Source organism: Onthophagus taurus, chromosome 7 (assembly GCF_036711975.1).
Source record: "Onthophagus taurus isolate NC chromosome 7, IU_Otau_3.0, whole genome shotgun sequence".
Classification (NCBI taxonomy): Eukaryota; Metazoa; Arthropoda; class Insecta; order Coleoptera; family Scarabaeidae; genus Onthophagus; species Onthophagus taurus.
The window spans coordinates 20,587,447-20,615,366 of record NC_091972.1 but is presented as its reverse complement, the minus strand read 5'-3'; the positions used below and the strand labels follow the sequence as shown (position 1 = coordinate 20,615,366).

Genomic DNA, 27,920 nt, shown 5'->3' with positions numbered 1-27,920 from the left:
TGACCGTATAAAATTTAAGGGTAATTGCATTTACATCGCTCCAATAACGACAATGCTGGGAAGAAACAATGTCATTTGTAGAAAAGCTATCTGAAAAGCAGCGTCTTCCTCGTTTAGTCTCTTGTCTGCCTCTTTATGGATAATACAGAACCCGTTTCCAAAAATTTTTTCATCAGTTTGCGAGCCTCAACATGAGATATTTTTGTGTCCGGATATTTTTGCTGGAATTTTTGTATAACTACACGAAAACATGATTCACTAGTATCATAGCACAGTACTAAATAAATTCTCGCTTTCACGGTTAACATCGCATGAAAAGACTTAATCTCACCAACATAAGTTGTAACTTTTATGGTTTCTATGGTTACATGACATAAATTGAACTTGAAAAATTTTCAATTTAGAAGAAAGTCCAATTTTTACATAAAAATTGGAATAATTAGTTAATTTTTATAGCTAGAGTATAAAATTCATGCGATTTAGTAGTTTGAATATATCTGACGCATTATTTATGCTGAGATAGGTTTGAAAAATCAGTAACAAAAATTTTTTTCCTCTTTGTAACTCGATCCGGGGACATACTGTAGAATAGAATAATCTCGACAACTTATAGGGGTGGAAGGGTGGCTCGTCGTTCGTTTACACCAAGAATTAATCAACAATTGCCACTACCGCATCCAGTTCTATCTTTTTCGTCTTGAGAACCACGGCCACATATGCACTTACTGCTTCTCACATGGGCTTCTCGCTCAGCATAGTACAGTTTCAGGTGTGGTTGATCTAACAGCGTCGAACAGTATTTCCTTTATGTCGTTCCATCTCCGGCAGTAGAAAAAGTTCAGCGTCATCTGCATATTGACATATCGGGTAGTTTGTTTTACCTATAGTATGGAGGTACTTGCCAAAATATCCGTTTCTGGTAAGAAACTGAGTCTTGTAGAGGTTTACTTCTCCGTAATGTCTGTCCAGCCATGCGGAGGCATGCTGTCCTGCTTTTTCACTTTTCTTGCTGCTATCGGCTCAACCAAGCTTGACGAATCTCTGACCTGATGTTAACCATTTCTGATCTTGGCCTATTTTAGTTTCGTCGACTCTCTGTAGCAAATCAATCGGGGCTAACAGGCGCCTCCACCCAGTCAGTCCCTCACTTTCTAACCAGACCTCGCTTCCATACAATAAAATAGACTGAACAACCTCCATTAACAGTTTTCGCGTTAAAGTTGTTGGTTCCTCAACGTTTGTCATGATCTCAGATAGGGACAGACACCGCCTGTATCTGATGTAGATACACAGATTAAGACATTTTACAATCTATAGCCGATCTCTAGGGGTATATCTAACGGTACCCTTCTTCTCGTCAAGAAGACGAGATCACCCTATTGATTTTTATTTGCAACTCAGGCAGCTCTTTAGCCGTGATGACGGCGGCAAGATCGTCGGCGTATCCCTACAAGTAAGTGTACTCAGACATTGGGCTTCTTATTACACCATCATAGAAGTTGTTCCAAAGCTCCGGCCCAAGAATCGAGCCCTACTCCACGCCGCACGTCATCTCCTGCATCGTTGGCCCTCACCAGTATTGTACACGATGATTCTATCTTTTAGATAGTCTTCCAGGAACATAAAACATAAAAAATATTTATGATTATGATGATGGTGATGTTCAAGTTGATGATATAAAGCGTAAAGAAGTTTGTGTTGATGTAAATAACTAATCACAACTTTGTATCTTTGTCCGGGTAAATCATGTAAACTCACAAGACGAAACTGCGAGACGGAACTCCTATTTCACAAACACAATATATCCGCCGTTTTTTATATTTCTTTCTATCATATTGTTCTTGGTACCGAATTTGTTCTTTCCCAATATCTCGCCTACAGATGTGGCACCTCTGCGTGAAATTGTGCATATTTGCATTGATATACGACCTTGGTGATTAGAAAATAAATTATTAGACCATATGATCTTATATCGACATGACATAGATGTAGCACCTCGTTCGCGAGCCACCTCGGCTTCGGATCGATATAAGGTCCCAACCGCAAGCGACGTCGGCTTAATTAAAACGTACATTCTTTAAAACTGTGTATTTTCATTGATTTGGATTCGATGTAGCGCCTCGGCCGCAAGTGACCTCGGCTTAATTCTAAAATAAATTCTTAAAGATTGTGTAGCTTACATTGATTTTGGTTCGATGTAGCGCCTCGGCCGCAAGCGACCTCGGCTTAATTACAAAATAAATGATTAAGAACCGTGCAATCTTATATCGATATATGGATGTAGCGCCTCGCCCACAAGCGACCCCGTCTTAATTATGACATACATTCTTTAAAATTGTGTAGTTTACATTGATTTGGGTTCGATGTAGCGCCTTATTCTCGGCTTAATTCTAAAATAAATTCTTAAAGACTGTGTAGTTTAGTAGCACGTGATCTCGACTTAATTATAATATACGACATATAGTGATCGTTTAGTTATCAAGAACTCTTTTGTATTTATAAATAAAGTTACATTTTATTGAAAATTTGGTCTACATTAATTAATAAAATAAGGAATATTAATGATGATGATGATGGTGGTGATGGTGATGTTCAGATTGATGATATAAAGCGTAAAGAGCTTTGTGTTGATGTAAATAATTAACTACAGCTTCGTATCGTTGTCCGGATAAATCGCGTAAACGTACGAGGCGAATTTGTAAGGTGTGTTGCCAAAATCTAAGATCATTCATTTCTTTAAAGTAAGTTTCTTCTTCTAATAAGCTCACATTGTCTAAATTATCACTGTACCATTGCTGTTTTTGTTGCAGTGTATTAGATGTTCTTTCAAATTGATGTTGAATATCCATAGCTCTATCAACCATTAATTTTTTGAAATCATTCAAGCATTGTTGTTCGATTTGGAACGCTTTGTTTCTATTTAAAATTTTTCCTTTAGGAGCGTGAGCTTTAACCAAATACATTCCCAAGAAATCGATTTCTTCCTCAACCTCTTTCTCGCGGCTTTCTTTTTTCTTCAACTCTCTTTCTAACATTCCCTTTCTATACTCAACGTTTTGCTCCCTGTTAAATAATGAAACATCCAATTTCGGCACGGCTCTTTCATATGCGCGAAGTTTCAACCATTCCGAGATTAAATCTTCAGTTTCTCGAACTTGTCTCAACGCCTCTGTTTCAGCGTTTATTTGCTGTTGTAATAATTTGAATAGGGTAAGTTGTCGCGGGGGTGGGGCTCCAATTTCCGCTTGATAACCACTTGTTAACGCCGGATCAAACGTTAATCGATCCGCCATTTCAGCCATGGGAGGTTTTATAAATATTCTTGTCGAAGCTGTCACTTTACCTTCGCCATAATGATATTTTAATCGAATTTCTTTTGCTAATATATCAAATTCTCTGCACGCGATATCATCAGATGCCTCTTTTGTGGAATCTCTATCAAATTTTTCAGTTATGAATGTTATGATTCTTCTTGGGCCTTCTATAAATCCAACTGGTGGTTGTCCTCTTTTAGCGTATACTACATGACGATAAGTGAGTCTAAAATGAAATGAAATTCGTAAAATGAGAAAGAATAATAGTTTTAGCAAATGAAGTATACATTTATGTAAAATAATTTTTTAAGGTGTGTGCTTTCAGTATCTTTCTTTTAAAATAAATGTTTTTCTGAAGTATCGACGACTAACTAAGGTTACTCTAGATTCCCTGCCTTACGTTATGCCAAGGTTGCTTGCCGCCTACACGTTGCAGTATAAACTCGACTTAATCAAGAGAAGTCAAAGATTGTCCGCCCTGAGTTCCACCAAGATTACCAGCGATGATGATTGAGTGCCAAGATATCAAATATAACGTCTCCTATTCAATGTCAGTTGAAGTCATAAAATGTTGCTTGCCTCCTGTGTGTTGCAACATCTTGACCTGTTAATATGCGAAATCCACTTAATCAAACGAAATGAAACATTTTTACCACATCCAAGATGACCCACTCTCGGCATAATGAACACGTTCTAAACATTTATATACATGAAACTTGTTATTATCAACTGATTTGTCAATGAGACGTCCAGCAAGTGGATTTTGTTCTTCAGGATGGTCCAATTTTAATCTAACCGCCGTGCTGTTTACAAGATACCGAGATGGAGAAGTATTTGGGTGCCAAAAGTGAGTAAAGAAAAGTGAATCACCTTTGCGATCTGTATGATTTTGTGTGTGTATCGATGCTGAGAGCAGTGCAGAAAACTTCCATTAGGATATCTTATCTGTCAAGAAAATATTTGAAAAAATCAGATTTACTTTGAAACTCTGGAGTTGTACCAGTCAAAACAACCAGAATATCGTAAAGGTGTCAGAATAAAGTACTCAAAGGAAGTAGTAACGCCCCATAGTACATTCTAAATATAACAATCTGGAACCTAATACTGGAAACTGTTGACAACGTTATCAAAGAATATGTCAGGACACACAAATAGAGGTTACATCAACATATCAACATCGAAGCTCTCCAGCTCTTGGGTAACGATGATTTAGTGTGAAACCATTTGAATGAATGTGGTAGTGTTCAAGGCTGTTTTGAAAATAAGAATGGCTAAACCAAAGCAAAGCGACTATCATAGGTTAAGTTCTTTTTTATGTAACCCTAGTAGATTAAGTTAAAAATTAGTGTTAATTTACTAGATTATTGTAATATTTCATTAAAACAAGTATTGACATGAGTATTTACTCTTCCTACAGTTTTTAGATTTCTGCCAGCAGTGCTAGTCATGTATTAATTATGACTAGCAGCAGAAAGTCTTCTGCACGTAATATTTAGTCTTCTGGCAGCATCCAGTCATTCAGCCAACAGTATCTACAAAACTATACTATCTTAATACAAAGTTTGTATTTGAACTTCTTCGTCCTCCATATCAGCACTAAATTGAGATACTCTTGTGTACTGAGGTTCAGCAACGAGTAAATGCTGCCAATTTTTGACAATTGTGAGATCATAACTCGTTTTCGATTCCGCAATAAAGAGGTGAATTAGTCTCGTGTCGTATACCAGTGCGCGGTTCAATAAAAAACGGTTCTTCGATTTCTCTTTTTCCAAGCCGTATCAAAACTCAAGCGTTAATCCTAAATCCGTGTAGCTCATCGTACGGTGGTTTTCCTGCTCTTCAATTTGCCTTTGTTTCTCTTCTTCAATCAATAGTTTCTCTTCGTTTGCTTTATTAATTTCCCGTTGTTTCATCATCAAAAGAAATTTACTTCGAAGAACACGTGGCGGTTTTAAAACATACTTAGTATAGTAGTATCAGTTACTTCCTCTAAGACTTCTTCCACTTTTTCCACAATCTCAGGGTATGGAGGAAAACTTCCATTAGGAATTACCACATTAGCATATTTCCCATATGTTATCTGTTAAAAAAAAATGGAAAAAATCAGATTTAAGTACAACAAAATATACTGGCTATTGAGCAGATATTCAGTTTTGACAGTATACAATAAATTCTCAAATCAGTGTGAACGTATAGGTTTCAACTGTAGAGTTGTACCAGTCAAAGCAACCAAAATATCGTAAAGATGTCAGATTCAATCAATCGTTTCTCTTCGTTTGCTTTATCAATTTCCCGTTGTTCCATCATCAAAAGAAATTTACGTTGAAGAATCAGTTACTTCCTATAAGACTTCTTCCACTTTTGCCACAATCTCAGGGTAGGGAGGAAAACTTCCATTAGGAATTACCATATTAGCATACTTCCCATATGTTATCTGTTAAGAAAAAGTTTGAAAAAATCAGATTTAAGTACAACAAAATGTACTGGCTATTGAGCAGATATTCAGTTTTGACAGTATACAACAAATTCTCAAATCAGTGTGAACTTATGGGTTTCAACTGCAGAGTTGTACCAGTCAAAACAACCAAAATATCGTAAAGGTGTCAGAATAAAGTACTCAAATGAATTGGTAACGCCCAATAGTATGTTCTAAATACAACAATCTGGGACCTAATACTGGAAACTGCTGATAACGTTATCAAAGAATATGTCAGGACACGCGAACAGAGGTTACATCAACATATCAACATTGAAGCGCTCCAGCTCTTGGGTAACGATGGTTTACTGTGAAACCATTTGAATAAATGTGGTAGCGATCAAGGCAATTTTGGATATAAGAATGGCTGAACCAAAGCAAAGCGACTATCGTAGGATAAGTTCTTGGTTATGTAACCGTAGTAGATTAAGTTAGAAACAAATAACTCATTAGTGTTAATTTACTAGATTATTATAATATTTCATTAAGAAAAGTATTGGTATGAATATTTACTCTTCTTGCAATTTTTAGATTTCTGCCAGTAGTGCCAGTCATCTATTAGTTATGACTAACAGCATCAAGCAGCAGAAAATCTTCTGCAAGTAATATCTAGTCTTCTGGCAGCATCCAGTCATTCAGCCAACAGTATCTACAAAACTATACTATCTTGATACAAAGTTCGTATTTGAACTTCTTCGTCCTCCATATCCGCAGTAAATTGAGATACTCTTGTGTACTGAGGTTCAGCAACGAGTAAATGCTTATAATAACGAGTATTTACTCTTCCTGCAGTTTTTGGATATCCGGCAAGCAATCCCAGTCATCTATTAGTTATCTGTCAATCATCAAGCAGCAGAAAATCTTTTGCAAGGAGTATTTAGTCGTCTGGCACAATGTGTTTTTTTTTTCAGTCCTTTTCAACAGTGTCTAGTCTTGTCCTATCAGTATCTAGTTTTCTGGCAGCAATACTAATTTTTTGCTAACAATATCTAGTTTTTTGTAAAAGGTAAGTTCACAGTAGGTAGCTTGCTATTAGTAGTTACTAGACTTCTGCAAGCAATAATAGCCTTCTGCAAGCAGTATATAAATGTTTATCAGTATCATCTAAGTCCATTGGGAGTGTTATTTTTCTATCAGCAGTATTTAGTGTTCTGCCAGCAGTATCTCGTCTTTTGAAAGGAGTATGTAGTTTCTAAAAGTAGTATCTAGCCTTCTAGTAACAATAAAAATATTTCAATACAACATGTTTCGAAATCTAGGAGATTTCTTCTTCAAGCATATAGTATATAATAGAAAAATTACAATTTTATTTTGATTTTAACGTAACTTTCTAATTGTTGCTAATTTTCGATTTTGTCTTTCCATTGCTCATTACTCTTTTGCCGGAAAGTTTTTCGATTTTATACAACTAGTTTTTTATGGTTTGTGTGAGTGCTCCACAAATAATATAACACGTGCTTTGGAAATTTTTCGCTGATTCTTTAAAAGTTTTTCGGTTTCTGCTGCCGTATAATCGTTTTTTCAAATATTATGAATTTTTCTATTATTTTAAGAACCATATGCCTCTGTTAGTGACATCATGCCTGGAGAAGAAATCTCCTAGATTTCAAAACATGTTCCACTGAAATTCAGTAAAGAAATATAATTACTCGTTTTTTCTTTTATTATTCATATTTAACTATAACGATGTTAGCTATAACCATTTTCAAGATTCTATTAACAGTAACTAGTGTTCTGCAAGCAATAAATAGTCTTCTGCGATCAGTGTATAAACTTTTATTAGTCGTATATTTGTCCATTGGCAGTATTATTTTTCTGTCAGCAGTGTTTTGTGTCATGTCAGCTTTGTTTCTAGTCTTCCGCCACTAATACTAACTTTCTGTTAGCAGTATCTAGTCTATTGAAAGGAATATGTAGTTTCTACAAGAAGTATCTAGTCTTCTATTAGCACTATCTAGTTTTTTTAACAGCAGATACTGTCTTTTTTCAGCAGTACTACACATCTATCAGCCATAATATACATTTGCCAGTATTATCTAGTTTTCTGCAAACCGTATCTAATCTTCTATTAGCAGTATCTAGTTTTCTTCCAGCAGTTCTAGATATTTTCAGCCATAATATACTTTCGCCAGTATTATCTAGTTTTCTGCAAGCCATATCGAGTCTTCCTTTAGCACTATTTAGTCATCTTCCAGCAGTACTAGAGTATTGAAACCAGCAGAGATATAAAAATAAATAATTAAGCAAATTTTTATGCAACATTTAAAATGTATACTTCATTTATAGCCATAATGTATTAAAAGAAATATTATATTAATTACTTATCCTCTCTCCCTTCGTAATGTTCGATCATAAACAAAGGATCCAGTTCGATTTTGGACATAGAATCAAAACGGTTTTCACTATAATATTCAATAACCCGTGGTGATTCTAACTTATTATCAATATTATTATAAATATGTCTTTTGATTGCATCTTCGCGTCCCTTCAAAAAATAAACATCTCTTCCTGCTGTGCTGGGATAATTAAGTCTTCTCAACATTTTATCGTGTCTGTTATAAAATCTTTCTTCCATCACATACAATTGACTTGGAGAACATTCTAAGTCGTGATATCTTGAAACTCTTTGTACCGTGCCATCAAACATAATGTAAGGAGCAAATTCATCGACGATGACTCGTTTATACCACATTGTTCTCTTTCCACCTGGATATCTTGTTTGTATAACTAAAATAGGAATAAAATAAGTTAAAGAGAATACTAAGAAATTCTTTTTTGTAACCTTCATGGGGTATATTAATTTTGCTACCCCAAGGTGCTGGCATATCAAGATGTTTCTCTTGATACAAAGTTTGTATTTGAACTTCTTCGTCCTCCATATCAGCACTAAATTGAGATACTCTTGTGTAGTGAGGTTCAGCAACGAGTAAATGCTCCCAATTTTTGACAATTGTGAGATCAAAACTCATTTCTTCCGTTCCTGTGGAGCAATCCTGCATGTTGATCCAATAGTTTTCGTTGTTCCAAACGCTTTCGATTCCGCAATAAAGAGGCGAATTAGTCTCGTGGCGTATACCAGTGCTCGGTTCAATAAAAAACGGTTCTTCGATTTCTCTTTTTCCAGGTTGGATCAAAACCCAAGCGTGAACCCTAAATCCGTGGAGCTCATCGTACGGTGGTTGTTCCTGCTCTTCAATTTGTCTTTGTTTTTCTTCTTCAATCAATCGTTTCTCTTCGTTTGCTTTATCAATTTCCCGTTGTTCCATCATCAAAAGAAATTTACTTCGAAGATCACGAGGCGGTTTCAAAACATACTTAGTGTCAGTTACTTCCTCTACGACTTCTTCCACTTTTTCCACAATCTCAGGGTATGGTGAATCGACCCTCATCGTTATTTTTAAGGTTACATCGCGTTTTGCATAACCGGAAACTACGTATGCATCGTAATTTAAACCAATAAGTAGGGAGCATAAAGCAGTTGCTATGTCGAAAGATGATCCTGATTTTCGAAGGAAAACTGTGTGTGGAGAGAATAGTCGAGGTGGCTAGAAAAAAACGAAAATAAATTGTATTAATAAAGCTAAGATTCAATAAATAAAAAAATTAAATTAATTAACGAAAAGGATAAACCTTTTTGCAACTGTTTACAAGAAACACTCACAAAATATCTTCATCAATCGATACTTGCACGGATAAAGACACATGGCTCAAAGAATGGTGTGTATTCAACACAGAAAGTCGCACCTTCATTTTACCTGCATAAAGAAATAAAGGCGCGACGTCCAGTCTGGAACATGCACTAGCAAGATTGAACAAAATCCTCCTCTCTCCACATGGCTTATTTCTGTTTCTCTTTAATTTATAATTCGGTCAATCGTTCTAAAAAACCGCATTACCGCGAATCTACATGGAATATCGAAAAAATAAAATATGTCCCTCATTAAGAACACTTCAGGCTACCACTTGTTCAAAGTTGAAATTTGTTCGTCAGATAGTTTTAGCCGAACATTTTCAAATTCATACATGTTACATAGAAATGTTCAGTGATTGCAACACACTTTACCACAATTTGTTTCATAGAGCGGTTGCGGGGATATCGATCTCTAAACTACGGCGCCTTTTGACTTTTGGCACGGATAATAGATACTGCTTGAACTTGTAGATACCGCGGTAAGTAGATTTGCTTGTTGCAGAACTTCAAATTACTTGCAGAAGACTACACACTACTGATAGATTAGACACTGCGAGCAGAGGACTATATACTGCTAAAACTAGACTAGACGACACTGGGAATAGAAGTCTATAGGTATATTGCTTGTAAAATACTAGATGCTACTCACAGAAGACAGGTACTGAAGTCAGAAAAAGAAAACTGCTGGCAGTAGTTCGAAGTCTCAAACTCAGTCTGAAACTCACTTCGAACCAGTTTCTGAAAAAGGTTTTAACATGGCATCCGAAACGTCAAACCTTTTCTTAAAAGACGCACGGCCAAACTCGAAAGTTTCTAGTGTTAGTTCTAATTTTAGTTCAATTAACTCCCGCCGTGAAAGCCTTCGTAGCTAGAATACTAGAACACTAGATGTTGCTGGAATAAGGGTAAATTATGCTGACAAAAGACAAGACACTGCTAATGAAAGACTAGATGCTGCAATACATGACTTACTGCTGCCAGAAGATTACATACTGCTGACAGAGGAATAGATTCTGCTTCTGCAGGATAGATACTCTTGAAAGAAGACTAGATGCTGTTGGAACAAGACTAGATACTGCTAGCAAAGGACTAGATATTACAAAAACTAGCTAGACACTGGTAATAGAAGTCTATATGTGTGTTGCAGAAGAAATGTTACTCTAAGAAGATTGGCACTAGTAGGTAGAAAAATCGTAGAGCTACCAAAAGACATGATACTGCTAATAGACTCTATATACTATGTAGATAAGACTACCTATTGTCTGTAAAGACATAGATACTCTGCTACCTGTATCTGCCCAGTTCCCAAGCCTAATACTGCTGGTAGAAGATTGGATACTGCTAATGGAAGACAATATACTGTCACAGATGACTACCTGCTATGTCCAGAAGATTAGATACTGTTGACGGAACCTTAGATAGTACTTTTAGTAGAATAAAAACCACTAGATACTGCTGGAACAAGACTAGATATTACAAAAATTAAACGGCACACTGGTAATAGAAGTGTATATAGGTGTGCCATATCTTCCGCATCCGAGCATTATACGATTGAAGGATAAATTATTCTGAAGCAATACAGCACCTACAGTCGGTCCACCGCGCCGTTCTAGACTCGTTTCGCACGTGTTTATTTCTTTTTCCGTAAATCGCTATTGGACGACTTTAAACAGTTCCCGTGTGGTTATTATAAACGTTTCGAAACATTTTTATTAGAAAAACCGCTTCAGGATAATGTATCCTTCAACCTGTATCCTAATGCTCTGATGCGGAAGATATGAGACACCTGTATATTTCTTACAGAAGACTAAATACTACTGGACGAAGACTGATACTGTAGATAGAAGAATAGTACTGCTGGCAGAAAACCAGATATTAGTGGAAGAAGTGTAAATATCCCTGGTAAACAACTAGTCATTGCTACCGGAAGACTAGATAGGTATTAATGTAGTACTGTTGGCAGAAGACTCTGCTGATACTGTTAATAGAACTCTATATACTGCTTGCAGAAAATTATCTGCTGTTTAAAGGAAAGTGCTAGCAGAGGTCCAATACTGTTGACAGAAGTCCAATACTGTTGGCAAAAGTCTAATACTGCTGGTAGAAGTGTAATACTCCTGGTAGAAGTAGAGAAACTACAAGCAGACGAGTTACTCCTAGAAGAAAACGTTGGAAGAAGACTAGATACCCACTGGCAGAGGACTAAATACTGATAATGCTAGCATAAATAACAGTAATAGAATTCTGCTTGCAAAAAACTAGATGTAACTTTCAACAAATTTGACTGTACTATAGGTAGAAGTCTAGTACGCTGGAAGAAGTCTTTATTGGAAGAATGTTAAATACTCCTGGCAAAGGATTAAATACTGTTAATAGACTCTATATACTTCTCCTGGAAGACTACTTATTGTTTGTATAAAACTAGATTCTTCTAGCAAAAGTCTAATACCGCTGACAGAAGTTCAATATTGCTGGTAAAAAAATATATACTGCTAATAGAAGAGTAGATACTACTAGATACTTTTATCACGATTACTGCCGTCTCGGTCAATATATGGCCGAGTCTATGTAGCCGAAAAAATATTTTTAATCACTTTTATTCACGTTTTTCGCATCTTACACACCAGATATTCAGCATCTAATAATTTGATCATGTAGACTGATGAAGACGGCCTAGTAGATGTGCTGCGTAGCGTTAGATTCTTGCGTACAAATTCAACAGCAAATAAATAGTAAATAAGAGCAAAAATACTTAGAAAATCAGTCTGTGTCCCATTTTCGATGTCGTGACATGTTTTTGTACCCCCAACATCGAAACAAAACCAACAGATCCTTACTATACAACTAATAACTAATTTCGCGTATGCCGGGAGTTGATCGCAATGGTGTAAAACATTATTTAATATTTCACACAGCGCTGACAAATATCTTTAGATGGATGATAAATACAGTAGAGCCTAGATAATCTGAACCGCAGTAATCCGAACGCCCAAAAAGCAAAAATTAAATTTCTTTTGTAAAAGTCATTTTTTTGTAAATTCTTTTGTATCCAATACTTGTGTTTTCAACTATTTAGCAGCAAAATTTGAAAATCCGAACCACCTTCGGTCCCAATTAGTTCGGATTAACGAGGCTCTACTGTATTTGAAAACTTTTGTTGTGGGTCTTCATAAGTTGCATGTATCTACCTTTGCGCATCAATTTTGTCCACACAGGAAATATGTCCTCGGTTCCGAACTCAAAATACGTTAAAAACATTCTGGCAGTGAACGTTTTAATAGACTGTATATACTGCTTTTAGAAGATTTAAACAATAGATATTGTTTACAGAATACTATATACTGCTGCTAGAGGTCCAATACTGCTATTGGAAGAATATACTGTTAATAGAAGAGTTGGTACTAGTTCCAGTCGACTAGTTTTGGAGTGACCATTCGGCGTTTGTGCCATTTTGGCTTGGCAGTGTCGCAAAATACTAGATTCTGCTTACAGAAGATTAGTACTATCAATGAAATACTAGATACTATGATTACATAAAATATATATAAATGTACAGGGTGTTTCACAATTGCACAGCACTATTTAGGGATGAATTCTTTAGGAGAAAATAAACAAAACAGTTCATATAAACATATGTTCCAAACTAATTTACCGAGATATTTAATGTTGAAGTATAATATCTGAAAAAAGTAAAACGTTTGAAGCGTTTTAGGGAACTGGCACGCTAAAACCTACACGAATAAGCTGGTCGATAAAGGTTTCGACGAACTGCTAACGCTGAAGAATTGATACTCGATGCTGTTCAATTATCTCCTAGTGCTAGTACCAGAAGATTGTCACTTCGCTTCGATGTTTTGAATACAACCGTATGGCGAAAATTGCGTGGGCAACAGTTGTATTCATATCACGTTACACATGTGCAAGATTTATTACCAGAAAATTATAACAAGGGCAGAAATTTCTGCCAGTGGTTAATTCGACAATGTACATGAAGTCCTAACTTCCTGAGCTGCCTCCTAGTTACTGACGAATCTTGTTTTACCAGACAAGGGATTATTAATTTTCGAAACACCCATACTTGGCACGAAGAAAACCTTATATGACTGCTTCTACTCATAACCAACATACTTTTTTCTTAAATGTCTGGTGAGGTCTTCTTGGTGACAATCTCATCGGCCCTTTCTTTTTGCCACTCGGGCTTTCCGGAATATCTTACTTGAATTTTTTGCAAAATAACTTGTATGAGCTCCTGGAAGACATTCGGCAGGGAACAAATTAAACTTTTTCATTTTCAACATCTCTTGAATAAATTAATTTGAAACATATATTTATATGAACTTTTTGTTTATTTTGCGCTGAAGAATACATCCCTAAAATAGTGCCGTGCAATTCTGAAACATCCTGTATATAATAGCACTTATTTGAAATTCTGTATTTTGTTTCTATCTTTAATGAAAATTTATATCTAATCCCAAATAGTGATATCCTGCAGTTTAGCAACAGGTTTACATAACACTCTGTATATAATGTAAACATCAATAAAAAATAAGTAGTATTAATTTGCAGCACTAAAAATAATAATAATTAATTTTTTATCATATTTGAAAGTAACGATGTATCGATTCTCTATTTAAAATCTGCTGCGCCATCTATGAAAGAATAGCTCACTACTATTAAATCTAGCATTCAATCAAAGAGGACAACACATTGTGTACATTTTAAAAAAGATTTAAAACGATCATCTCAATAAGGAAAAGTTTAAAAAACGGTTTAAATAACTTAAATAACTCTCTCCATAAGCGATGTATTGATTTTTTAATAATAATTATGTCCATATTATCATTACATACCTTATAATTAATTAAAAATAATTCCTTAAAAGCATACTCATTAAAATTACCCTAGTTCGAACATTATAGTATGTAAAATACCTACAGTGTAATTTTAATGATACTCAGAAAAAGATTATGTTAAAGATTATTGAAGATGCGGGGTAGAACATCTGTTTCATTTACATGTGAAGGATGTGGGCTAGTTAAACATTTAAAAAGTTGTTTATAAATTACGGGTTATGTTCAATAATAATTTTTATGTACTCTAGTTAATCTGGTTTACGAGTTTCAAAAAAAAGATGTGTTACTTAGTACAAACACAGCAGCAATTAGAAATTCACTCAAAAGATAGACGATAATAGGTCGCAATTACATTTGCTCATTTGCAAACTGTTAAACAAAGAGGTGAGCGAGTTAGTGAGTGAGTGACTTAATTAAACTACTCAACTCGCTATAAAATAACTCCACGAATAGCCATGCAATTAAATTCCTACTCTCGTGCAAAACAAGATCCAGAGAAAAAGAGATAAAGAGAGATAGATTTACTATATGTGTAACCATGAATGAAGTTATATCTCAGTTTTAAATGGAGTTATAATTTCATTCATTCCTTTTTATGAGTTATTTATAGTGCCAAGAATTACCTTTAAGTCATTTTCACTTTAAAATGTCCCATTTAAAATTAATTTTCATCATAAAGCAACAAGTGGCCATAAAATTGGATAAGATAATCTTATAATATAAATATCTACGTCAATACATTTTCTATTACAGATTTAGTTAGTTGTAGTTGGTTCGTTCAACCACCCACAACGATTACGGGGGGTTTCTAGTTTCGCTCCCCTTGGCGGCTATATTCCCCACGCCCGGAAATCCCTTCCCTACTTTCGTATTACGCGTACGGCAGAATTGTTTTATTTGGTTCTATTGCGCCGAATAAACTGCTGTTTCACGCGGTGAGCTACAACAACAGGTGGTTAAAACGGAATGTAAATCGGGTGCAGGTAATCCGAATACTGTAAAGTGCAGTTTCTGTACGTCAGAATCTTGTTACAAAGTTGTTCTTGTTTTTCTTTTACTTCATTATTTCATCAATGATTTTATCGAGTACGAAGTGTATCACAATGAAATAGAAATAATTATTATTGTGAACACCAATTGTTTGATTATTTGGAATAGAACCGAGTCTCATTTAATACAAGCTCTATTTGAAGAGTCATTTTAAAAAGTATTAATTAGTATTTATTACATTTTAGTTATAATCAATAACCAATATTATGAAATTCGTGGAAATTTAGGTTCATATGTATTACTAGGAATATTGCACCACAACTGTTTACAAAAAACTTTTTAGCTCTTTGAATCAATAAAGAAACAATTTCTGTGTTAATTAATTATTAATTTATCGTTATGAAATGAGAACTATAGGCAAAATAATACAAGGACGCTGATATGTATGAAAACGGTCGGTTATCTCCTGAAAGAAAAGTTATGTTTTCTTTAATAGAACACCCTGTATATTATTCCTTGTTTCGGTTCATCCATACTCCTTGCAATAGACTATAAACTACTGTAATAGACTATGTATACTGCTTTCAGAAGACTACCTGTTGTTTGCAAAAAAGTACATACTGCTGGTTGACGAATAGATACTGCTGATAGAAGAGTAGCAGCACTATTTACAGCAGCCTAGATACTCCCACAAGAACACTAGATAACGCAAGAAGAAGACTAAACACTGATAGCAGAGTACTAAATACTGAAGTTAGTATAGATTACGGTAATCGACATCAATCTACTGCTGGCAGAAGACTCTGTTGGAAGAATGGTAAATACTCCTACCAAAGGACTATATACTACTAACGGAAGACTAATTACTTTTAATAGACTTGGTACACTGCTTTCAGAAGACTACATGCTGTTTTCAGAAAAGTGTAAACTCCTGGTAGAAGTCCAATACTGTAAGATAACTATAAGAGTAGTAATAACTATAACAGATACAGAAATGGTTAAATGGGGGCAAAGTTGCGTATCTTAGAGCTCATCGTTTTTCAACAAAGTTTTTGGATCTAGCCGTTTTAGTTTTTAAAATATGGCCGAAAAACAAAACAATAACTTTTTCGTTTTTTGCCTATAACTCCTTTATTTTATTTTTTAAACTTCGTTGTTAAATGATGAACTCTAAGATACGCAACTTTGCCCCCATTTGATAATCTCTGTATCTCTTATGGTTTCTGAGATCACAATAGTAGAGGTCGAATTTGAATTACCCTGTATGCTCCTACAAGAATGCTAGATAACGTGGGAAGAAAATTAGATACTGATAGTAAAGTACTAAATACTCATGCTAGTAATCGAAGTCAATTTACTGCTGGCAAAAGACTTTGTTGGAAGAATGGTAAATACTCCTAAGAAAGGACTATACATATACTAATAAGGAAAGACTAAATACTTTTAATAGACTCTGTACACTGCTTTCAGAAGACTACTTGCTGTTTGCAGAAAAGAACATACTAGATACTCCTAGAAGAACACTACATTACGCTGGAAGAAGACTAAATACTTATGTTAGCGTATAACTAAATAGGTATAAATGTTATTATTATTAAGTATCTTATAATTAATAAATACGGTTAGTATTATATTAGAAGGTTAGCTGTTGCTACGTTAGCATTAAATTTAGTGCAAGTAAAGTGTCATGATTGAAATAGGAGAAGACGATACGATACTGTAAACACGTCAAGCCCTTCAGTAAATACAATCGTCAGTTATTCAAAGTGATCTATACTACCCAATCTTCCCAAAAACCTAATAATAACATAAGTTATTATATGCCGATCCTACCAGTTTAACATAAGTTATTACAATAGTATAGATACTGGTAATAGAAGAAAACTGCTACTGCAGGTATTACTGTTGGCAGGAGACTACCTATTGTTAGCAGAAAACTAGATCTAGATCTAACAGAAGTCTAATACTGCTGATAGAACAATAGATACTGCTAATAGAATAGTAGGTGCTGCTTACACCACACTAAATGCACTAGGAAGAACATTAGATAACGTTGGAAGAAGACTAGATACTGCTAGTAGAGGACTTAATACTAATAAAGCTACATGGCAGATTATACTACTATATCTACCATGAGAGTCAAGCTAGTGACTTACTAGCAAGTTATATGACTTTATAGAGACATCCATTAGAAACTTAACACATTTAGTGATAATTTCCGAGGGGAAAACAAAAATCACGCAATGATCAGCCTTTTAGTATAAGCCTTGTTTGATACACTTGAACATATCTTTCCACTAAAAAAGTATTCCTTGCCCTTCGATAGGGTTATTCTTATACAGGGTGATTTCTTGAAAACGATCCGAATGAGATATTTCTGAAACCAAAAGCAAGTTGATGTTTTGTCTAACAAACTGTCGCATTAGTTGTTTTCGTTTAGTGAACTTCACCTACATTGACTTATACACGTAAAAATGGTGTACTCTATTGCTGAAAGGGTGGAAGTTATCTACATTTATGGTGCCGAGCAATCAGGCACACATCCAAATAAGCATATGGAGGTAATAATAACATAATCGAGCATTTTGACGCTTGAAGCTTTCATTTGAGATATAAAACATTAATATCCGTCAAACCGTTCTTTAGTTATAGCGAATGTAATCAAAATTAAGTTTTTCTTATTGGGGGCTAGACTTCCAGTCGGCAGATTCGCGGGGTCATTTGAATGACTGTACGCAGGTAATTAGTAAATTTTGGGATCTGGCATTTCCGCCTTCGCATTCATTGTGGATCATACTTCCAATCGAGGTGTTAATGACTAAAATTGATCAATTAATTAAGGGATAATTGATGTGTTTGATTAATTCGCTTTTTGCGTTTCGGGCATTTCGAGAACCGCATTCAGCCAGACATAAACTTTCGATTGAGATATAAAACATTAAAATCCGTCAAACCGTTCTCTAATTATAGTCGATTTAGTTTAAAATAATTTTTTTATATTGGGGACTTTCTACACTTTCGGACGTTCATACGTGCATAAACAATGAGCCGAACACGGTGTCATTCCGAGGGTTGTACAAGGTTAACGGGAGAGAATTGAAATCGGACATTTTGTGATTTCGATAGAAGAAACTATGACGAATCGAATGACGTATAGATCTTGATCATCGGTTACATCGTTTATGAGTTATCACCACTTAAAAAAGGTCATTATCGTGTTATTTTCGTGTACCTTCGCATTATTTATATTCGCGTTTTAGCGGAATTGGAAAGAGATTTCGAATCGGGTATTTCCACTTTCGTATTGGCCAAAGATTAAGCTTTCGAATGAGGCATTGTTTATCGAAATCGGTTGACTGGTTCTCTTGTTATAATCAAAATACTATACATGTAAAATCCTATCTAATTGGGGGCTAACTTCGCATAGGTCGAAAGTCTAGCCCCCAATATAAAAAAATTAATTTAAACGAAATCGACTATAATTAGAGAATGGTTTGACGGGTTTTAATGTTTTATATCTCAATTAAAAGTATGTGTCTGGCTGAATGCGGTTGTCCAAATGCCCGATTCGAAATATTTAAGGATTTTGATTAAAACACAAAAAAACGAATTAATCAAACACATCAATTATCTCCTTAACTAATTGACCAATTTTAGTCATCAACATCTCGATCGAATGTATGATCTTCAATGAATGCGAAGGTGGAAATGCCCGATTTCAAAATTTACTAATTACCTGCGTACGGCTATTGAAATGACCGACTGGAAGTCTAGCCCCCAAACTTTCGATTGAGATATAAAACATTAAAATCGTTCTCTAATTATAGTCGATTTAGTTTAAATTATCTTTGTTATATTGGGGGATAGACTTTCTTTTGCAGGAAGTGTTAAACATTGAAGTTCGATTAGTGCGTTTTATTTTAGTAAAATGACGTAAGTTTTATTTGAAATGTTTCGAGAAAACAAGTAATTTTTTTATTGAAAGGTTGAGTTTTAAAACCAAAAAACGATGTAAAACCGCTTCGGCCCGTCGTCTTTACATTTTTTGTTTATTCACCTCCAGTATTCCTTCTTCCCACAATAAATTAAGGAGGGGATGTTTGGAAGTTGATTCGCTAATAACGCATTTTAGTTGATATGCGGGCATTTAAGGGTGATAAAGTAGTTTAGAAAAATAAAACTTATTACTTAAATTAAATGATAAATGCGTGCTATATTTATGCTAAGTGTTAGGTGATATTAGTGATGTGATATAGGACATCATGGGATTGCTATTTTATGGATGTTGAAGGATGTGAAGGTATCGTATTAATTCTTTTTTTTTGTCACAGTAAATTAATTTATCTTTTCTTTCCAGCTGAGCTTCGAAGTAAAATCCAAGGGAAACAACATCTATTCGGTGAGTCGTTTTCAATTTTATTAATTGACCAAAACATATCGGGAACATTCGCGATTTGAACGGTGTAATTTTTCCAGATAAAAACCGTTTGAACGCTACTCACTGGATTTGTGCTTGAAAAACGGTACTATTCAATAAATTTTTGCATTTAGTGCTTGAAAAATTATAAAGCTTTAATTATCAACATTGTCAAAACATGAAATAATTTGAAATTGAGTGTAAACCACTCCAAAAAATACTAGTATAATCTAATTCAAACTTTTTAATGGGGGAGTCTCTTTTTTTTGTATCAAATAAAATGATTTCTTTGGGAATTTTTTGCTACCAAATTATGTGGTATTTCAATTTAATCTTTTGCATATGTTTTCATGATATAGTTACTTATTTAAAAAGAATTGTTTATAGAAAATAATCTTTACATTGTCCCTCAACCAAGTTGGTGCGTGGATTGTCTAAGTTGATACAATATCTATCCCTGAAATAACCTGAAACTCAAAAATGAAATGATGTTCTTTTCTATATATGTACTTGTGATTATCGTTTGAACTAGAACTAAGCAAAAAAAAATATTATTGGCAAAATGGCGCCTAGTCAAATTAAGATAATCGATTTTGTTCTTCAAATCGATAAGTTTATCTAAAAAAAAATCATGTGTATATCGTATCAGTTTCTCTGTAGGTCATACGATAGAAAGATGCTATTTGAAAGTGCAGTTCAAATCTCAAATGAATCGAATGAGTAGTTTTTTAGGAATCGTGTTAACCAGATGTAAAAAGGATGTTTCGAGAAAAATGCACTTACAGCTTCATGTAATACAATGTTATGCGTGTATACGCCTTGTTAATTTAATGTTTATATCTTCTACATCCAGCCAGACGCAAGCTTTTCATTTGAGATATATAACATTAAAATCGGTCAAACCATTCTTTAGTTAAAGCGAATTTAATCAAAATTAATTTTTTCGCATTGGGGGCTAGAGTTCCAGTCGGTAGGTACTTGGAGTCATTTAAATAACCGTACGTAGGTAATTAGTAAATTTTTAAATCGGACATTTCCACCTTCGCATTCATTGTAGATCATACTTTCGATCGAGATGTTGATGACTAAAATTGGTCAAATAACACAGGAGATAATTGACTTATTTGATTAATTATTTTTTTGTGTTTTATTTAAAATCCTTAAATATTTCGAATCGCGCATTTCGACATAGTTATTCAGCTAGACGCAAGCTTTCGTTTGAGATATAAAAAATTAAAATCCGTTAAACCGTTCTTTAATGTATGTCTTCTGAATGTAATCAAAATTAATTTTTTCTTATTGAGGGCTAGACTTCCAGTCGGCAGATTCGCGGGGTCATTTCAATACCCGTACGCAAATAATTAGTAAATTTTGAAATCGGGCATTTCCACCTTCGCGTTCATTGTAGATCATACTTTCGATCGAGATGTTGATGACTAAAATTGGTCAATTAATTAAGGAGATAATTAATGTGTTTGATTAATTCGTTTTTTGTGTTTTAATCAAAATCCTTAAATATTTCGAATCGGACATTTAGCCAGACATAAACTTTCGACTGAGATATAAAACATTAAAATCCGCCAAACTATTCTCTAATTATAGTCGATTTAGTTTAAATTATTTTTTTTATATTGGGGGCTAGACTTTCGGGCGTTCATACGTGCATAAACAACGAGCCGAACACGATGTCATTTGGAGGGTTGTACAAGGTTAACGGGAGAGAATTGTAACGGGCATTTTGTGATTTCGATAGAAGAAACTATGACGAATCGAATGACGTATACATTTTGATCATCGGCTACACCGTTTATGAGTTATCACCACTTAAATAAGGTCATTATCGTGTTATTTTCGTGTACCTTCGCATTATTTTGGTGGTTTTTGCGGAATTGGAAAAAGATTTCCACTTTCGTATTGGCCAAAGATTAAGCTTTCGAATGAGACATTGTTTACTTGTTGAGATTGGTTCTCTTGTTATAATCAAAATACTATACATGTAAAATCCTATCTAATTGGGGGCTAGAAAAATTGGGGGCTAACTTCGCATAGGTATGTCAACAGTACATATTTAAATTTGGAAATGTGTTGTTATTATTTAATAATAACGTAATGTTTTTGTATGGAATTTATTTGATTTTCCATTGTGAACGATTTTTGAGTGACATTTTGTAATAATGATGATTGGCACGTGAATGTGAAAAAGCAGTCAGAAAAAGCATTAATGTCCTAGAAATTGTCAGATTGAGTGTTGATAGTGAAAATCATTAATATTCTATTTCAAAAATATGTCAGTTTTTGTTACATTTAACTGAATGGACCCAGTAAGTTTTGAAAGTTAAACTATGAACAAACATTCGTTTAGAAAATAATAGGCACGGTAGGATAGTCTTTTGGGCGTTCAATACCGGGGAATTCGTCCGACATCCGCCGCGCCGTCGAAATTAGGGCTGGCGTGGCGTGGCGAAGCGAGGCAAAACGCAGGGACGCGTCCCCGTCCATCCATCCATGCCGGCGGCACGGACGGGAAGCCCAAAAACCCGCGGCAGCGCCCCCGCCCCGTTCACCCTCCTCGGAACACCCGCTGCCTAGGCCTTAATAAATTTTCTCGCGCTCTACGGTCGGTCCCAAAATCCCCCGGCAACGGCAATGGGAGGAAGGGCAGCCGCGCCGCATCGAAGCGGACGCGGGCGCCAGCTGAGGGGCCGAAGAGAAACGAACGAACGAGGGGGCCGAGGGGCGTCGAAGGGGCGAAAAGCGACGCGCCGCGCGGAGGCAAAACCGTCGGTCGGTCGCTTGGTCCGTTCTTCCGTCGGTTCGTTTCTCTCTTGAGCCGCCGACCACCCCGAGGGCATTATTCACGGCGCGACCCGCGTCGGTTGCCTGCCGGTACCGCCTGCTTTGGATATCGCGAAACCGGGCTCTGACGGGAGACGGTGCCGTAAGGGGAGAGGAACCAAGCGGCGGGCGTACATCCGCCTTCGCGATAACGAAATCTTTGGCAGCGACGCCACGGCACGAAGGGCAAAGGGAAACGGTGCTCTTCGTCAGTACAGTTTGCGCGAAATACACCAACGCTAATTAACATACCTCTACTTCTTTTTCTATTAAATTTATTGTCTAAATGTTTCAATTATCTTTTCATAATCACATATTAGATTCAGTTATTTCAATTTTAGTTGAACCAAACTTGACAGTTTTGCTGGAAAACTTATTTATATTATTTTTATCTCTTCAGTAGGTAGGTAGGTATGTGCATTCTCGTTACCTCAGACTCAATTACTGAACTCTTCTCGTCTACAAATACTCATTGCACCAAATACGAGTAGATACCCCATTGTCTCAGGAAGCCTTCTGATGTCAAAGGCTTCCTGCGACAAGAATGTATGCGTATCAAGGTGTTTCGGATAGGAAATTTGTAACAGTCTTCGTCTGTTGGGGTGGGTTCCTGTCAAACAAGAAAACCTAAGCCCGGACTCATTAAGGTTGTACTGGAAAGTAAAGCTGATGTCCTTTCATTGTTGAGTAAATCAAGAAATCTACGTAAATCTACGAACTTTAAATGCATTTACATTCATCGTGACCGAACATCCAATGAGCAATTATGTGATCGAAATCTTCGTGCTGAGCTTGCTAGACGTACCAAGCTCGGAGAAAATGATCTCTACATCACGTATTTGAATGGCATGCCAGTTGTAAGCAAATCAGCAAGCAGTCAGAAAAACAATACTACCCAATTCAGCCTGTATCAACTTTATTATCAAAATATTGGACTTAATACCAAACTGATAGATTTTGTAAGCTCCGTTTGTGCTTCTGACTTTAGTATTATCGCATTGTCTGAGACGTGGCTGAAAGATACTGTTCCTGATTATGAAGTGTTGCCTAATCCTTACACAATGATTAGAGCAGATCGCAGCGAACGTCGTGGAGGTGGTGTATTACTGGCGGTTGACTCGAGGATCGCTGATGTGTTATGTCTGAACTTATCTTCTCCAGTCGATACCATTGATCTTGTCGATACCAACGACATTGCTACTACTAATTATCTACCACAAGACCCATCAGATTAAGCTTTCTTAGTTTTTCCAAAATTTAGTATTCATTGTAACTTTATAGGACATGTAATGAAATTTATTGATATAAACGTTGGTCAACCATGCCGAAGTTGTGCGGTTAACTCCACTGTATCAGAAACTTTGCAAGCATCTGGTAGGCGATTTTGCTGATCTACTATTGATGAATTTAATGAAACCTTGTCAAAATAACGATCATTTAACAGACGTCGAAGTTTTAATACTAAGCTCTTTTTTGCATTTCTGTTCTATTGCAGCCACTCTTCTCTGTTCGCCATCTGCAGCATAAGTTGTACTACAAGGACTATTGGTAGTAGCAGCTGTTACATAATTTTGTTGAGCAAATATTGGCTTAAATGTTGAAGTTGGTGTAATAGATACAGGGGAAGGTAGAGAAATATTTGCATTAACCTATAATGGTTAGGAAATAGAAGGAGTTGGCCATGACGACCAGTTTCAAGTTGATACAATATTAATCACTAAGCCTCGGCCGCAAGCGGTTTCGACTTAATTAGTCAAAAGATCTTCAATTTCGTTTGATAACTAATTACAGGTTGATATATATGCGTTGATACAATTCTGTGATACGGTACCTGGTATTGGTGACGTGATCTTGTCAGATAGCTATGGGTACCACCACTGGAGGGAAAACTGTCTCTGTTATCATGAACATGTTGCAATGCCGTAAGTATATATATGCTTGGTAAGGTAAGTATATTTTCATATTTAAAGTAGTTCTTACAACTTTCGTCTCTTCGCAGCCACACAGCATCCGTAATGCCCTCTTTTGTAGTCGGAAGATCCTCAGGAAATCAGATGCCCTACCCTAGAAAAGAACACCATACGACACCACCGAGTGAGAAGATGCAAAGTATGACAACATGGCTGCCTGGTGAGTGGCTACTTGTTTTAGTCTTCGCATTGTAAAGATAGCAGAAGTCAGCCTAGTGCTCAGATGCTTCAAATGCACTTCCCACGTCATACCGCTGTCCAGATGCATACCCAGAAATGTTACAGTTGCAGATTTTCTCCCACGTCGAGTGATCTCCAACATTATATGTTCTGTTTTTTCACTGTTTAGTTTAAGCAGATTATTAATCTACCATTCTTGAGTGGACAATATAGCTTCTTGTGATTTAGCCATCAAGTTACCCTTTGTAGTGTTCTTTAATACGATGGATGTATCATCGGCATATAAATATGTCTCTTCAATAATGTTGCAAGGCAGATCATTAATATATATATAATAAAGAGAAGAGGTCCAAGAACAAGAAAAGGTCCAAGAACAGACCCCTGAGGAACACCATGTTTGATTTTTACACTAAACGATCTATTACCATTATACTCAATATATTGTTGTCTGTCCATCAAATAAGATTTTATTAAATTTAGTTGTAGACCTCTAATACCATAAAACTGAAGTTTACTCAGGAGAATGGAGTGGCTGATGGTATCAAATGCCTTGCTGAGGTCCAGCAGGTCGATCTGAACCACATTTTGCTCATCGTATGCTTTCGATATAAAGGCAATTTCTTCAGAAACAGCCGTCATTACCGATCTGCCTGATTGGTACCCGTGCTAACTGTTCGCAAAATGTTTGTTGGTTTTAAAGTATTCTACCAACCTTCTTGCTATTAATCTTTCAAATATCTTGGAGATAACGGGCAAAATTGATATAAGGAGATAATTGTTATAGTCCTTTTTATCACCCTTCTTATGTAATGGCAGGACTCTCGCTGTCTTGAATTCTGAAGGAAAAATTCCGCTGACACATTTATTGAACATAATATTAAGATTGACACTGTTCTATTACTGACTTTATTATATTGTTTGTTAAGTCATATGTATCAGCTGTGTCGCTGTTCTTAATTTGACCAACTGTTGTTGTTATTGGTCTCAAGAAAAAAGAATTTACATTTGTCACTCTCTACAAAGTGTTTGTAGATGTCCTCAACGTCGAGAGGTACAGGACCACTATTTGAGCCAGTCTTAGTATACTGATTTATTACCTTCCATATTGGACGTTGTTTTTTGCCAGCATTGTTTATAAAGGTTTCATTTTGTTGTCTATTATATTCATGTATTGCCTCATATACTGTTTTTTATATGTTATGTACAGCTGATAACATTCCTGGGATTTGGAAACTCTCATAAGTATAAAAAAAAGCCTCCAAAGTTCTTTCCATGTTCATCAATTCAGTGTTCTTGAACTGTTTAATTTTTGTTGTGCTTGACTTTATCTTTTTCTTTCTTCTACAGGAAAAAACATCGATTAAACAGTCCCAAAAAGTTTTCATGAAAAACTCTACTAGAGTCCCGAGCAGAGTTGATTTCAGAAAGATTTAACGGGGTATCTGTAAGTAACTCCTTTCCCAATCGATTTGCATTCTTGTTACTATATATTCGTGTTTTCTTAATGTGTCTCTTTTCAGACACCCCTTTTCTCGGTTCTCTGAGAATGACAAATCTGACCAAGGTAATCCGATAAATGGAAATTCTTGGTAACCGTTTCAATTTGAAGATTGGTGACATTTGTAAACACATTGTCAATACAGGTAGCACAGGATGCACTAATACGTGACGGTTCGTTAAGGAAGACACTTTGATGCTTATAAAAGATGAGCATCAACATTGAAAAATTGTTTAATATTATCTGGCCAATAATGGAGTAAAGGAAACGTTTTTTTATGAAACTTTGTCTTGCCAAGACAAGTTGAAAAAATAAGTGAGATGTTCTGTAGTGGACTATAAATTTCGAAGAAGAACCAAACGTTGACCATTAGCCGCCAGAAGTCAATATTAACGTATTTTGTGCTGCTATGTACAGGTGTCCAAATTTCGATGGGTTTGCAGGGTATCTCAGTTATTATGAAGGATAGAAAGTTGCGGCTTTCGCGAAACTGAGCTACTTTTTTGTGAAACTTACAATGGCGCAAACCAAATTTTCATAGCCTTTTTCGTTTTTGATATACAGGAAGTGTTTCAAAATTTACGATTTTCAGAAATCCCTGTATCTCAGCTACCCGGAAATGTAAAAACAGGTTCTAATAGATTTTTTCACGTAGAATCCAATGGTGCACGTAGAATTTTTCTAGTCATCACGGTTTTTGAGTTAAAAAGAGTTAAGTATTTTAGAAGTTGACTATTCAGTATTTGATTTGTGTTTATAAGTTTCCGGATAGCCGAGATACAGGAGGTGTCTGAAAATCGCAATTTTCAAACACTCCCTTTATATCAAAAACGAAAAGGGCTATGAAAATTTGGTTTGCGCCATTGTAAGTTTCACAAAAAAGTAGCTCAGGTTCGCGAAAGCCGCAACTTTCTATTTTTCATAATAACTGAGATACCCTGCAAACCCATCGAAATTTGGACACCCTGTACATACATGATGGATGTATCTATACATAGCAGCGTCATTAGCAAAATTGCTAGAAACCAAGATTCATTTGGAATTTTGTTTCACCTCCCTTTCTAATACTGGAACCAAAGACAAATCACTCAATCAAACTTTTGTCACGTATTTGTCCCGTACTCCGTATTACTGCGTATTACTTATATTAGTGATATAATAATTATTTACTGGATATAGTTATACATCATCTTGGCTTTCTCGACCCTCAAATCATCTGAAAAACGTCACAGTTTGAGTATACCTTGGAGTAAAATTTGGTAGTTGATGCACGTTATAACATTCGCGCGGCGTTCGCGAAAAGGGGACGGCAATGGATCTAGGGTTGTGGGGGCCGCGGGAGGTAAACGTCCGAGGTGGGTGAAAGCGAGGGGTTCTATGGGCGAGTCCACGGGGAATAGATAGAGATCGAACGCACACTCAGTATGTAAGCAAGAAAGAGACGAAGCGAGGGTCAGTCGCGGGCTATTGAACTCGCGCGATTCCGAGAACTGCCGCCCCTGCGCGTCCCCTCGTCAACCCTAAATCATAGTGAACGTAGGGCCCACCCCAACTGCGAGCCTCTTTACCCCGAACCATTAGAGGGAATTAGCGGGAACCTAGGTCCTGACTTTACCCTGTTTGTGAGTCGCGAACGCTGGTTGCTCGAACTTCCTGGATTCGTGCCGCGAACTGAATGAGACGATGGGGGAATATT

The 27,920-nt window shown here is 35.9% G+C and overlaps 1 protein-coding gene across 1 annotated transcript in view; it reads right to left on the bottom strand.

The window, feature by feature from the left end:
- Window positions 1–2,494: 2,494 nt before the first annotated feature.
- Window positions 2,495–27,920, bottom strand: part of LOC111424637 (lost boys) — a 224,783-nt gene continuing 199,357 nt past the window's right edge. The window contains exons 3-5 of the mRNA XM_023058247.2: window positions 8,573–9,335; window positions 8,112–8,517; window positions 2,495–3,540 (exon numbers count right to left, since the gene is read on the bottom strand). Of these exons, the coding sequence (XP_022914015.1) occupies window positions 2,559–3,540; window positions 8,112–8,517; window positions 8,573–9,335 (2,151 nt within the window). The 3' untranslated portion in view covers window positions 2,495–2,558. The remainder of the gene's footprint in view (window positions 3,541–8,111; window positions 8,518–8,572; window positions 9,336–27,920) is intronic.